Source organism: Corvus brachyrhynchos, unplaced genomic scaffold, assembly GCF_000691975.1.
Source record: "Corvus brachyrhynchos isolate BGI_N302 unplaced genomic scaffold, ASM69197v1 scaffold32, whole genome shotgun sequence".
NCBI classification, from domain to species: Eukaryota; Metazoa; Chordata; class Aves; order Passeriformes; family Corvidae; genus Corvus; species Corvus brachyrhynchos.
This window is the reverse complement of record NW_008237919.1, coordinates 1,559,783-1,574,010: the sequence shown is the minus strand read 5'-3', so window position 1 is coordinate 1,574,010 and position 14,228 is coordinate 1,559,783. Positions and strand designations below refer to the sequence as shown.

Sequence of the window (14,228 nt, the reverse complement as noted above, 5' to 3'; positions counted from 1 at the left end):
CAGACATGTTTCATATTTGTGTAAACACATCTACATGCACACATGTACAAGCCTTCTGACAGCTTCTTCTGCTTTTCAGCAAGGTACCCTATGGGGCTGCATGACAGAACTATAAACTATAAGTAGTATTCTTATCAAGCTGTTGCCTTTCAGGAAGTATCAATACATACTTTATTTGTTCTATCAGCCCAGTTTTTTGGAAGATGCACAATCAGAAAGTCTGGCAACAGTCACTTGAAATATCTAAATTAACACAATGAAGAGCTCTCTATTTAAGGGAAAAATGATTTGCTGATAACTTAAAAATAATTGTGTTATTACTACAAGTTATGTTAACCCCTTATGACTACTTCTGGAAGGCTGCACTATAAAAACCTGATAAAATTAGCCCAGTTACTTGTTCAAAGGACTGTAATTGCATTTAAATCAGGAATATATGCATATATATGCATATATATATATATGCGCTTGATAAATACATCTGACTATACTGTCAGAAGAGTATATTAATTGCATATACACCCTTTCAAAATGGTATACACAATTTGATTTGAACCTAACTTCTACAGCTTCTTTGTATAATAAACATTTTTTGGCAAGGAGGTGTTTTTCTGAGCAGTTGCCTCTTCTGATTCAATGACATTTCTGTAGAGGCTATTGACAAGGCTTACAGGAAGATGGAAACTATTATGGAAACTATTGAAAATTATTTGCAACATTGCTCAACTACTTGGCTTTGCTTTAACTTGTACCGTGTTAACCTCATAAGCCAGTAGTTACTGCTGAAGAATGGCTGGGTTTGAATTTACTTGAAGATGTGTATTTGTATTTGGGCACATCTGTGTAGTGTACTAATATGAATTCTAGGCAGTTTTTTAAAGGGTCTTATGCAGAAAGAGACAAACTATATTTATTTTGTACTGTGAGTAATGAATCACCTGAATTAACTCACCTACTTTGTTTACTATAGCATCCAGAAAGTTTTAGTAGAAAGAAATAAGGTAAACTTGTACACTTTCAGATATTTCAATTCACTTTAATTTTGCTATTCCTTATGTAGTCCCTTGGATTTTATAATCTAGTCGCTAGCCTTGTTTGTTTTTTCACACCTGAAAATACACACCTTGTATTTTTACTTCATCTGCATTGTCTTCCTCCTTAAGTGTTCTGTTCTTTTGTCAGTCAGAAGACTAACTGAATTAAGTGAAGGAAAGTGGCCAGAGAAAAGAAAAAAGGAAGAGAAGTGAAAATTCTGTCTGTCAAGCTGAGTTTAAACTACAGAAAAGAGAAAAATACTTTTCATTTTTTTCTTATTCCCTCTCAAAAGCTGCCTTCTTCTTGATTCTTCCTAAAAGACAAGATGTGAATATTTGGACCACCACACTTGGTTGTAATGCAAAGTTTGTTCAGGTCTGGTAATTTGCTCTAGAATGTTGTATCTGTTGACAGAACAGAGAACCTGGAAAGGCTTGAAGCAGGATAGAATCAAGAAACATGATGGGCTTGTCCGCCATCCTGCCCAGGAATATATTCATGCTTATGCTTATTTGAAATGTAGCATGCTGCTTCATATACAGCAGATTCCAGTATATTTAATAGAAAGCTAAATGAAGCTCAGTATTACTTTACCCTGGGTAACATGTCTTCCCATGACGGTCAGTACTGCTCCAAGCTACTAGGCAATCCTAACACAAGCTATGAAGCCTCCCGGTCTGCCACCCCTCAAAAATCCACCCACCACAGTTAAGAACTCTTCTATCAATTGTTCCAGCAGCAAATTTCACTTGTTCTGTGGGTCACACGTTGTGAGCTTTTGGAACTGAATATGTGTAGGAAATGCTTAAAATGTAACAGACATTTTGGTAGCAGTAGTATAAAAGCTTTAAAAACTTCTTTTTTAAATGAGTCTGTAGTACATGTAGTCGTGTCAGCATTCCAGAATATGCTGGTTAGAAATACTTTCACATCCAGTGAGACTTAAGAGGGTGTGAGTGCACTCACCAGTTCTGCTTTTCCTCCACATCTATTATTAATCCATATTGTCCCTGAAGAAATCTTACTCAGCTCCATAACTTACACTACAAAAAACCAAAGGAATTATGAAATAGTTGGAGTGTCACTCCTAAAAAGCAGTTTTTAAACACTGTTTCAGTTCTAAAGATTTTTCAAAGGGATTGGATAGGTTTCAGTGAATATTGGGAATAAAAAATTTTTTAGCTCAAAGAAATTTTAATAATATTTTGAATTATTTATGCCAGAGGTGTCACAGTACTTCCAAAACTCTGGTTGGTAGGCCACTAGCAAAGAGAATTGTTACTGTCTTGCACCTGTTTGTTATGAGCAGTGGAGAAAAACACCTTGGAAACATGAAAAAGCAATGTAAATGAATAAAAAGGAAGGCAGTCTAGCTGCTGTGATCAGATGCATCGGTACCTGTCCAGAGCAACTTAAAAGAGAGGAGGTCTAAGGGAGACAGCAGTGAGGCAGCAGAACAGTAGATCTAGATGTCAGGAAATGAAGACAGATGAGTAACTGAATACATACATACATGCATACATACATACGTGTATCAGAGTGGTGGAAGGTAAGTAATAATGACATGCAGAGTTGGAGGAGGAAAGGAAAGAAGTTGGACGGGGGAAGGGTGGAAGAGGAATTTAATTAAGGGAGTGAAGGGTCAAGGTATGTGCTTATTATTTTCTAAAATACAAACCAAGTTTTCCTACCAAATCTTTATGAAGCTTGATGTTACGCATTTTTTGAATCAAAGCAATCATTTATGAAAAGTTAAGGATGGAGAGAGGGAATACAGGTTTTAATTAATTTTTAACATGGAGCTCTCGCTTCTGGTCAAGTTGTGACCTCAGAAGTTACTGTGTTTGGCAGGGAAGTTCCCACAACTCCAATGACTCGATAATTTGAGTTTAATGTCGTACTTCACATACTCAAAAGGCTTTGAGCACACACAATTGCTGTATTCATTTGGAAACAGCAGATATGGTGAACAGATCATGAGCCTGCCTCCTGTATGGACAGTGAGATCTACTCTTTATTCCTTCCTTCCCAGGATCTCTAAACCAGAAAGGCATGTTTTTTCAATGGGTTTCTTTCAGGAGAGGTCTTTAGGAAGTGTAGGAAGGCTAGATGCAGCAGTGAGCTAGATAAGGAAAGCCTGTGGCATGGGGACAAGACTCTGGGGAAGGACAGTCAGAGCAGACTTGCCACCACATTTAGGTTACCACTCATACTTTTCCAGAAGCAAAGCCTGAAGCAGCCTTCCTCAGCTTTCTGGACTGTGCTTCTTGTGGTACTGAGCTTAGAGATGCGATGAACTATTTCACCCAAAGTGTGGGTGTTCTTTTAAATTCAATGTTTGAATTTAACATTTCAGGGCGCATTTAAATGAGATATCCCTCTCCCCCTCCCCCTTTTTAGTATAATGCAACTTCATCTGTTCTAGATTTTGAGTCAACGCATGGGGTTGGTGGACACTATTTAACTGATGCTGCTGACTACATTAATTTATTAGAATATCCCAAGTGATACCGATGGCTTAACTGAAGACAAAGCAAGTCCAACAAATAGCCTTTGTGTTAAGCCAGGGTCTTAAGAGCCACTAGGTGCATATATACATGGGAAATAGTGAGTGAATAGTTGTCTTAGATGCTAGCAGACTTCTGTTTAAAGTAGGAGTGTTTTACTTTGGTTTATATAACTTAATATATGGAAAATGGTTTCCAGGAAACTTTCCTTTAGTGTACATGATTTTCAATAGGATTGTGTTGGGTTTTTTTCCTCTTGAGGGACACCAGAGCAGCAGTAAGTTTTCTTTTGTATAGTGTTCAGTCATTTGATCAGTATTATTTCCTGAAATTCAGTAAGAGTGTGCATCAATAGACTAACACTGCAGAATATGTTCACCATCTCTCAACCAGGCTTTTTTTTTTTTAAGCATACATACACTTCTGAAATCCATCCCCTAGTGTTAGGTAGTATTTAGGCAGCTACTTGTTAATATCCTGCAATCTTTGTACTTTAGCCAACATTTTATTTGTTGTGTTTTAGAAATTGGTTCAAAGTGGATTTGTGTCTGAGCATGAAGTGCTAAACAGGGGGTTTTGTTAGACAAGGTAGTATCAGGACACAGTTGTCAATCAGGCAGTGGGCAAATAACTATCATATGGTCAAATGTGTGTTTTTTAAGAATGCATTTTGAAGCATGATGTGTTTTAAGCATGGTTTACATCGTTTTTTGTACAGAAGTCTTGAAAGGTAATTTACATGTTCTTTAACTGGATTGAGTGGAAAGCAGGGCCTGTAACAAAAATAAGGGCCTTCCAACAGCATCTGTTTTATAAGGACATGGGCTAACTAGCAGCTAACTTGTCTCAGTGTTTGCAATGATGAGCAGTGCAATGAAGGCTTCATATTCTAAGGAAGTCTTAGGTATTGGAAATTAGCATATTTCTTAGTATATCTGTATGTTTGAAATGGATCATTTTACTCTGAGGTTATATCTGTATTGAGAGCTGAGAATCTAAGCTTTGATGAAAGTTTCCATGTGTTCAGTGTGATTTGCCTGTGCAGGCAACATTTTCATTTTCTTGTTCAATAGAGATAATAGTTTTATTTTTTAAATGGTGAAATATCACATATGCTAGGCTTTGTAACTATGTTTTCCCCCGTCTAAATAAATGTCACTCTATATTTAGAAATAACCATACTCCATACGTGTCAGTTTGTTCTTTCTGCCTTTTCTTATTTTCCTGTGAGCATTTTCCTGGGTGCAGTGGGTTTTCTCAAAAGAAAGGGAATGGGTCACAGAGGCCGCCCATGGGCCCCGTGCGTTGCAGAGTGGTGGGAGGTGTGATGGCGTCTGTGCCTCTGCTTGGGAATTTTGCTCCTTGCCTCTGCAGCTGTTTAAGAACCTTGTGCTGGAGTGGTTTCTGGCTGGTGCTGTGCCGCTCTGGCTGTGGGCTGTGTGTTCATTCCTGCCACTGCCAGCCCGCGCTGCCGGACTGTGGGATGCCTGTAGCACCTGCTGGGGCTTCTGTTCAGGGCTCTGCGGGGGCCCACAGTAAACCCCTGCTGAAGACCTCAGCTGTCACTTTGATTGTGGGTTTGCCCTTTTTGATTCTCTCTGTGAGACAGCAGAGTGCCTGGAGATGTGTTTTGAGTTGTCTGAACTTGGTGAATATAGTTAGTAAGAAGCTGACCAAGGTCGCCGTCCTGTAAGTGAGCTTATTTACCGCTGTAGACATGAAAAACTTTTATCATATATGACCTGCCTGCTTGGTATGAAAGCTTTTTGAGTCAGTTTGTGACAGGTTAGTGTCAAACATTATAAAAGCAGGATATACCAGCCTACACATGCATTTCTCTGTACATTTTTCAGTTCACCTTCTGCATTTCCTGTACAGTTTTGATGGTTTATAGCTCTCTTAAAAATCTGTTTCTTAAGTAGAGTGGCACCTTTTCATAAAAATGAAGAGGAGATGATACAAGGGAAATTGAAGTAAAATAAATATGTATTTCAGTATTTGAAAGGAATTGGATACCATGGTAATATCTGTATGCAGAGCTTTTAGAAGTAAAAAGTGGTGTGCACATGCAGATGTTTAAAAACATGGACAAACATTAAAAGAGTTTTATTGTTGATATTGTTTCTTTTCCTTTAATGAGCATAGCTGTTATAACTGGGGTAAGTTAGAAGGGGGGCCTTCTGGGCTTTGAATAACAGTGTGTAAACAGTTTGAAGGGATCTTAAGCCTATTTCTTGTCTGGATATTGTCTGTGGTAACATTTAGAGTCCAGTTAAAGTAGATGTTACGTGTACTGTACACACTCTTTGGTTAAATCAGCACATAGTGGGGGAGGGGTGTGTGTGTGATATAAAGCAGCAAAAACTTGAACGTGTTGGTTGGGTTCTACTTGCCTTGGCATTGTTTAACAGTTTTGATGAAGTTCTGTAACAAATCTTTGCCTTTTGGGGACTTGCCAAAGGGTTAAGGAAACACCTTTACTTAAATTGGTTTTAAAAAATGTCAGATGGAATGACCCTTTTAACTTGAGGTCTAGCTTTCATCCCAGACAAAATGAGAGAATAATTGAAGATAAGCTTGAGTATCTGAAAGTTCATCTTTTTTCCCCAAATGCGAGTTGGCCTAATAAAATGTACTAGCACTGCTGACAGACCAAGACTGTTGTAATATATGCCACTCAGCCTAGCTTATGGGAGCTTGGATCCAGTCAACAAATGTGATATAGTGCTTCAGTGAAATCAGGAGCATTTGGTAGAAGAACTAAGGTAGATGTACTGGTTTGGAATATTTATTTTTTCTTTTAAAGTATGCCTCTAGAGAATGTTTGTACCTCACATCCTCACTTTTGTATAGTGACAGTCTCTACTGCAGCATTTTTCAATTAGAGAAGTGTGTAATGTAAGAATTGAAAAGCAATGGAAATTTGAGATTGGTGTGGAGTAGTATAGAAGTCCTAAGAAAAAGTTTATCTTCATTAATGATTTGCCTGTGTGATGAGACTTAAATACTTCCACAGAGAGGGAAATTGGTTTAATGAAAACTTAAACCTCAAGGAACTTGGGAGTTAACTTACTATCAACAGTAGTGCATCATGAACGTCAAGGCTGATGGAGTTTTGTCCACAATAAAGACATGCCCCTAATTCTTGATTGCATTAATGTATCTAATGGAAAAAGAAGAATGAGAACCTCTAATTCTCAAAAAAACAAACAAACAAAAAAGAGCCAGTGTCATAACTGGTATTACTGTATCATTTCCTTTTTAGAAAGACTAGAATATACTAAAAGTTGCCAGAAAACACATTATCAGACATTAAAATCACCGACTTTACAAATACACAAGATATGTTTAGTTCTAGTTGGATTAAAGTGTTCCACTCCTCAATCATCTGAAAAAAAAATTAGGCTTTTGATGGGGTAAGGTTAAAGAGTGGAGGTTAAGTATAGTCTTTATTCTTAATATACTAAAAAGTTTTGAAATTTAGAATAATATGTAACTTAAAATAGTCTCCTTGATCTTATAAGCAGGAAAAAATTACTGGGGTGTCTTGTGCAAGCAATGAAATATATTGTAGTGGTCTCCAACATGGTAATGAAAAACTTGTGGTCCTCTCTTTTGGAGTGAGCTTTGTATAGCACCTTCATGGCTGCATTCCACTGATTGTAACAGCAGTCAAAGGAAGTCAGTTTTAGCTGTATAATGTTTTCTGTGGAATGGACAGGTTGCTGTAGGAATGTAGATACTGGAGAAGGATGAGTTTTGTGTGGCATGTAGGTTTGTTATTACTACAAAAATACAGTGTAACTATCTTTTTCCTATAATTGCATCTGTAGATAAGAAGCCAGGAAATGGGGGTCATACGTGGAAGAAATTATTCTTCCACCTGTTTTATCGAAATGTATTACAGCCTTTTAGAGTCACGATTCTGAATTCAGCAAGTTAGGTAGGACTAGGTAACAGCATGCTTTGTCATGTGTTGAATAATTGCTACCTGGATAGCTATTAAAAGTCAATAACATGAAGAACATAAAAGCATGATTATTTCAGGTTTGTCCTTGAAATGTGGATCAAAGTATATGTTCATTGTACAAATGAGTCATTGCAAGAATGAACAGAGCACTAAAGGGTATCTCTGCTTTCTGTTAATTGTTTGTGGAGGTTAAGTAAATTTGTTATATAAAGATTTTCTGAATCGAGTATTAGGTTTGCCATCTGGGGAGAAGGAAATAAAAATAAAGAGTAGGTAAATAAATCCTTTTAGTGTTTCAGTCAGGGAAGAAGAGATGAAAAGAAAGACCCTCCACAGAGTTTCCATAATAACACTAATGGCCAAAATTTATTACAGTGTCTTGGACCATTTTTGATAGCTTTTACCTTTGAAATACCTTTATTTAAACCAACACAGCCTCTTCTTTTAAGTCTTGATTTGGTGGGTTTTTTAGATTAGGAGGGGAAAGTTCTTTTGTGGGTCCTGAAAATGCTTTCTGAGTACAGTTCCTTTTTTTTAACCTATGAACTCTGTTCCTTGTCCATGAATAAAAACATATTATAATGTCTGTGAATGTGTATTTCTCTCCCTGCAGTTTTACATATCCCTGCATGAAGCAGGAAAGATTTTTTTGAACATCTTACTCACAATACCTATACACACAAAGTTTTATTATGTTTTGTACTAAAAAAAAATTGTAGAACAACATTTGTTGTTGTATTAGCTTCTTCAAGCTGTATTTTAAAGATGCAATATACTAAAACCTTAGTTCCTCAAATATGAAGGTTTCTTAGATAAAACTCTTAGCTTCTTTATCTTTTTCCTTCATATTCAAAGAAAATCTGAAAGGAGATTTTACCTGAGCATATTTAACACCATCTCCATGACAACCAGCTAATTAATCACTATCAGTCTGGCTTTGGTCCTCTTCAGTGAATTGATACTCCCCAGCTTTTTTTCACATACCTTCTGTGTTTTCTATGAAGGTCATTTATTTAGCGACATTATGTCATTGGGAAAAGAAACCTTTTAATACAAGAAACAACTTTCTTTAAAGCACCCTAAATGTACCTGTGGTTTCCTCTCAGTTTTGCTTCCTGCACAGTAGTAGGGAAATTTTAAGGTTAGGGTTTTGGGATTTTTTTTCCCCCATCTTGCTTTTCCTGATGTTTCCATTTTTTCCTTTTAGGCATAAGGGTTCATTAGTAGATTATGACTGTGGCCACATTTCAGTACAGGAATGTGCATGCTAAGTTTGTGTCTAAGTACTATAGTAAGTAGGAATGCCCTAAGAGTTCAAGTAATTCCTTGGCTTCTTGGAACAGATTTGGCAGGTCTGAGCTTCTGTCGCTGCACTGCTGTAAGTATTCACTCTTGCTTGTGTAAGTCATTGCTGCACTATCATGCAGTCAGAGTTTCTGCAATGGTAGAGGTATTTGGAATCAATCAAGATACTTGCCATGGCTACTGCATAACTTTTTACATTTATAAATTTGTTTAGAAAGCCTGATAATAGTATTACTGTTGCAAGTAATTGCAAATTTTTCCCTATGAAAACAAACTTCAGCCTGTGAACTGTAAGAACATAACATGTATAGAACATAATGTCTGTAGGTGGTCAGACCAGTTGTCCATATTGCTCAATATCCTGTCATTCCTAGCAGCCTCTCATAGAGGATACTTGTGATAGACTGCAGCGAGAGGGAAAGGGTGAGGTTGTGCAGGATGTTTTCCCCAGAACATTTTCCCTATCTTCACCTGTCTGTGGCTCAAGAGTTCAAAGTTTGCAAGCAGTAAAAAGAAAGAAAGCTGGGGCTAGGAAAGAAAAATATTTCTCCATCCTGAACACTTCTTGTATTTTTAAGTTTTCATTTTGTTTCTGAATGACTATTCACTGCCTCTTACAAATTAAATATGTTTATACATATTATGTACAATTGAGTACATCCCTCACTCCTGTAGCCTCCTTTTCACTGGCACATGTTTAGTTCCAATCTTTGTTTTCCTGTCATGTCTCATGGATGTATTAATTGTTTGAAGTTACTCTATTTATTTACTCTTTGGGTGCCGTATTTTTTGCAGATAGTTTGTGCGACACCTTAATTATCTCATATAATTTAATAGTACTTCTAAAAGCTGGATATTGATGTTCAGGTGTAGTTATGAACTCTCTTGAAGTGGTACATTAAAAGGATTGCCCATAGATTTGTGTAGAAAAGCAGTAGAAAAAAATCTGTGTTTTGACTGAATATCTTACATATTGTTGAAAGTAAGAAGTGCATATAAGATGCTGTTAAGCTGGTTTTAACATGTGCGTAAAACAATAAAGAAAGCAACAATGCTGAGGCAACTCCTTTACTTTTCTTCATAAGTATCAAGCCAACAAAACAGATTCAAAAAGGTGTGATGAATTGGGAAAGGCTGGGAATAATTTTAGGTAATTTCCCTGATTAGTTGTTTGTTTGGTTGTTTTTTTTTTTTTAATCAGTTTGTGTAGGAATGTGTAACTGAAAATAATATATATGGATATTTTGCATAATAAATGACTGAGGAGATTGATCTAAGCAGATCTGAGCAGTTAGTACTTAGGATTTGCATGAAGTGGTGACGGGAAACTTGCACTGAGTTGGAGATGAGTTAAGCTGCAGAAGTGACTGTGAAGATGGGAAACACATTTTTTGTGGTAGATTATGTCAACTCTGAACCATTTTCCTCTAGCTACTTATTTGCCATTGTGATATATCTGGATTTAGAATGACACATTAATGATTTTCTCTTTTCTTCTTTGCTTTTTTTTTTGTTTGTTTTGTTTGTTCCTGACATGCTACTGAACTATTACATATGAAGATTGCTGTGTTCACTGTATCCTGGCTTGCTTGTTCTGTGAATTCCTCACCCTCTGTAACATTGTTCTGGGACAAGCATCCTGTGGCATCTGCACGTCAGAAGCCTGCTGCTGTTGCTGCGGGGATGAGATGGGGGATGACTGTAACTGCCCGTGTGATATGGACTGTGGCATAATGGACGCATGTTGTGAATCTTCAGATTGCTTGGAGATCTGCATGGAATGCTGTGGGATCTGCTTCCCATCATGAAATATTTATCCCTTTCTATTTTATTCTCTATAAAACTGGAGAGCTTTTCTTTAAATACATTTGAAGAAAGACAAGGTAAGATTTTCACACTTGCACTGTTAATTCCCTTTATATAAATATTTTTTTAAAAAGCAATCCTCAAATCTGTATTCTAACACCAAATGTATAGTTTTGTATGTGAGACTAAAGCTACATTCCATCTTCCTTTTGGCTTTGCAAATGGAAGAGTTTATTGAAAGTGAATTATAGGCCTGATACTGCAGGCCATATGAAGGCAAAATTGCTGTTTGAATCAAGTGATAGGTTTTGGTCAGAGAACAGACTGCAAGGCAAAGCCTTAAGTATTTGCCTTTACCTACTTTAGTGTTTAAACACTCAAATGCCTGCACACATTTACAGGCATTCTGAAAATCAAAATGTCTTTATTTCTCTCTCTTTGGGCTGAAAGCAACTTTGCTCTATTGTTTTAAACTTAATTCAAAAGCCAGCATCAGAAATCTACCGTTGGTTTTGCTACAGTGGTCATGTTGGCAATATGTCCTTTGTTTTGAATATGTAATTGATTAGAGAGCAATTCCTGGTATTCCATTGCTGAGATTATCTGACAAACTAAAGTGAAATATAATTTTTGCCCTGAACTAGAAGAGTACCAGGATTTCTTTGTTATCAATCAAGACAGAATAGAGAACTTATCATTTTACTTCAGTACTATTATTACTTGAAATGCTTCGTCTCAGAAAGAGACTTTGGGAATCTGTGTAGACATGAAATATATCCTTAGAGTAACAAACTGATAGACTAACAAATCTTCAAAGTTTGTCTATAACAGGAAAATTATTAGAAGTTTACTCAAGAATCTAAACCTGTACATTAAGTGGTCTGGTCAGTGTTACGTGGCAGAGCCAGTGCACATAACCTAGAATTTGTTTCTTTACGGTGTGAGAAAGATCTGCAGAGGGTAGCAGAATTTAAACAGGGTATAAAAACCAAATTAGAACCGACTTGACCGAGGAATTCTGTCATTAAATGCAAAAAGTAAATGAAAAAATGTTTATTCTCAGATACATTTTAAGTGTTATTTTTAAATAACTGGGTAAAAAAAGATCATTTAAAAAGTATATGATATGCTTTAAAAATAAAAGCATTGGGGTTTAAAATGTTTGAAAAATACAGTTAGGATCTGTTGGACCTAACTGTATTCCCTGTTACGCCATTAAGGTTTTCCAAGAAATACGTCTCTTCTGTAATTGTAATTGTGGAACACATAGGGGTTTATGGCATTCCCAGATTTAGGGAATCAAAGTACCAATTTTCTTCTTTACCATGTGCTAATTTCTCCCCTCCATGTCTGTAGCTCATGAAGTTTTCTGTGTAAACCACCTACACATCTTGATCTCACATACTTAAACTTTCCTGTTTACCCAGGATATCCCATTTGTAGATTGTACATTTGTAGATCTCCTAAATCTAGTCCTTGTTACAAGAGTCATCAATAGCCAATAGCATGTGTTGAGTGACTTGGCCATAAATGTCTGTTTCTACTACAGTGAATTCAGTTTATGCAAATGTGACAAGCTAAAGATCACAGGAGTGTGAAGCTAAGTCAACAAATGGTCTGATATTAACCAAAGCTTCTTCTTGTGAACACTGATTAGTAGTGCCTACTACTGCAAGTTATCACTGAAGCCAAATCCTTAACTATAGGAGCTGGAAAGTGTTTTGCTTTAACATATGCAATATTGTGGTGTATTCTGATGCAATGCAGATTCACCCTCAGAGGGTTTCCTAATCTGTTTTCTGATAGTTGCTACAAGTATTATTCTTATTATGGGGTTTTTTTTTCCATAAATTGGGCCAGATTCTGATCTGTGTTGCGTAAACTGAGCGCATTTCCATTCATGTCAGAATTTTCCTTTGGTTAATTTCCAGTTAGAGAGCACAAAAATATTATGGTAATAGGCAGGTTAATAAGGAATCATATAGTTAAAATGATAAATTCCCAGTGCTCAGAATCAGGCCCATGGGGCTCAATTATGACTCCTAAAAGGCTGAACCACATTGGGAAGGGGGAAGAAGTGCCTTGGTTGAGTGGCATTGCCTGGAGGCATTTTGTCTTTGTAAGGCATAATGCCTCTGGGGAAACTGGGGGCATCACATTGAGCATTGGGACTCAATGCACCTTGGAAAAAGTCTAGACAGTGCTTTGTCCATTGTGGGTCTATGGTTGACACCATGGTTGTGGGAACATGTTCTCTGGGGCTAGACAGCACCATGAACTGTCTTTCCTCATGTCCTTCTGGTCACAGAGGTGAATTATGGCTGTTCCTTATCTGATTGTGCTTTTGGGACAGAGAAGATGACTTTCAGTCTCTTGTCCTGCCCCAATATCCATGACCTGCTGGAACAGTTCCAGTTCTGTGCTTGGAAAACTGCACATTTATATATCATGCTTTTAGTGAATGCTAGATCTTACTAAAAATTACTTTTACCACAGGTTGATATGGTTTAAAAAAAACCAACTAAAACAAAAAACCAATCTAGGGAGTTCTCTTCCTGTGTAAAAGTTATCTATACAGTTTCCCCTGTGCAAGCCCTTGTTTATACTTACTGGAACTCAGTGGGTTTTTGATTTATTGAAATTATGAAAACAATAATTACAAGAACTTTGTTCATGCATATATGCATATGTGTATATACCTTTTCTCACACACATGGACACACAGGTATGTCTTTTCCCTCTTTATTTGTGAAATACTAAGAAGTGAAAATAGTGTTATTAAACCTCATATTGATTAGATGTATCAAAGTATTACAGACAATTGAAAAAATAAAAACTTGTGTATTTTGTTTGACATTTAAATGTAATCTGCTACTGTTTGACATAGAGATATTAGCACTTTTGAAAAATGTATCTTTGTAGCAGAGAATATTAGCATGTAGTTTAAGGAATTCCTTTTTATATTCTTAAATTCTGTTTTGTAATTTTCACTCTATAAGCAATCTTGTAAGCACCTTGTGTAATGAAAACAAGCAGAATTAGAAGTCAAATGTGAAAGTAGAGTTTAAATGAAATTAAAACATTAGAGCTTAACTGTCTATTTTATAATAGTTCTTCTGAACTTGTACAGTGTTTCAGTTTATAGTTCTGCAAACTGGTCCATTTAAAAAACATGCTGTTTGTATTTTATATCAATTGGATGTACTACTTGCGAACACTATTTTGAAATAAAGATCTTTATTTTGAAACTTTGGGATGTCATTGTCTTCTAGTCTTGCCCTGTTACTCCTCTGAAGAATAATTTCATGTCTTTTTGTGTTTTTTCTTCTTCTTTAACAATTCCGAAAGGTGTTGGCCTTTGGGTGATTTACACAGAGGGTGAACCAGTGTACCAAGTTGTCCTACAGATAGAGCTAAGCCAGTTTCGGCACTAGAAGCTGTGCTAGCATGAACCTCCAGCAGTAAAAAAGTTTGTTATTAAGAGGGCAAATCCGTTCCTTGGTGAAATTGGATTAATTAGGTGAAATTCCAGTAATGATTACATTTAATCAATATGAAAATTATTTTAATATATCCACAGCAAGTCTTCAGTTTACTAAAAACAA

At 36.5% G+C, this 14,228-nt stretch overlaps 1 protein-coding gene across 2 annotated transcripts in view; it reads left to right on the top strand.

Moving 5' to 3' along the window:
- Positions 1 to 13,874, top strand: part of MDFIC (MyoD family inhibitor domain containing) — a 51,696-nt gene extending 37,822 nt beyond the window's left edge. For both annotated transcript variants that reach the window (XM_008632740.2, XM_017733110.1), the window contains exon 5: positions 10,378 to 13,874. In XM_008632740.2, the coding sequence (XP_008630962.1) occupies positions 10,378 to 10,625 (248 nt within the window). In that variant the 3' untranslated portion in view covers positions 10,626 to 13,874. The remainder of the gene's footprint in view (positions 1 to 10,377) is intronic.
- The last annotated feature ends 354 nt before the right edge of the window (positions 13,875 to 14,228 follow it).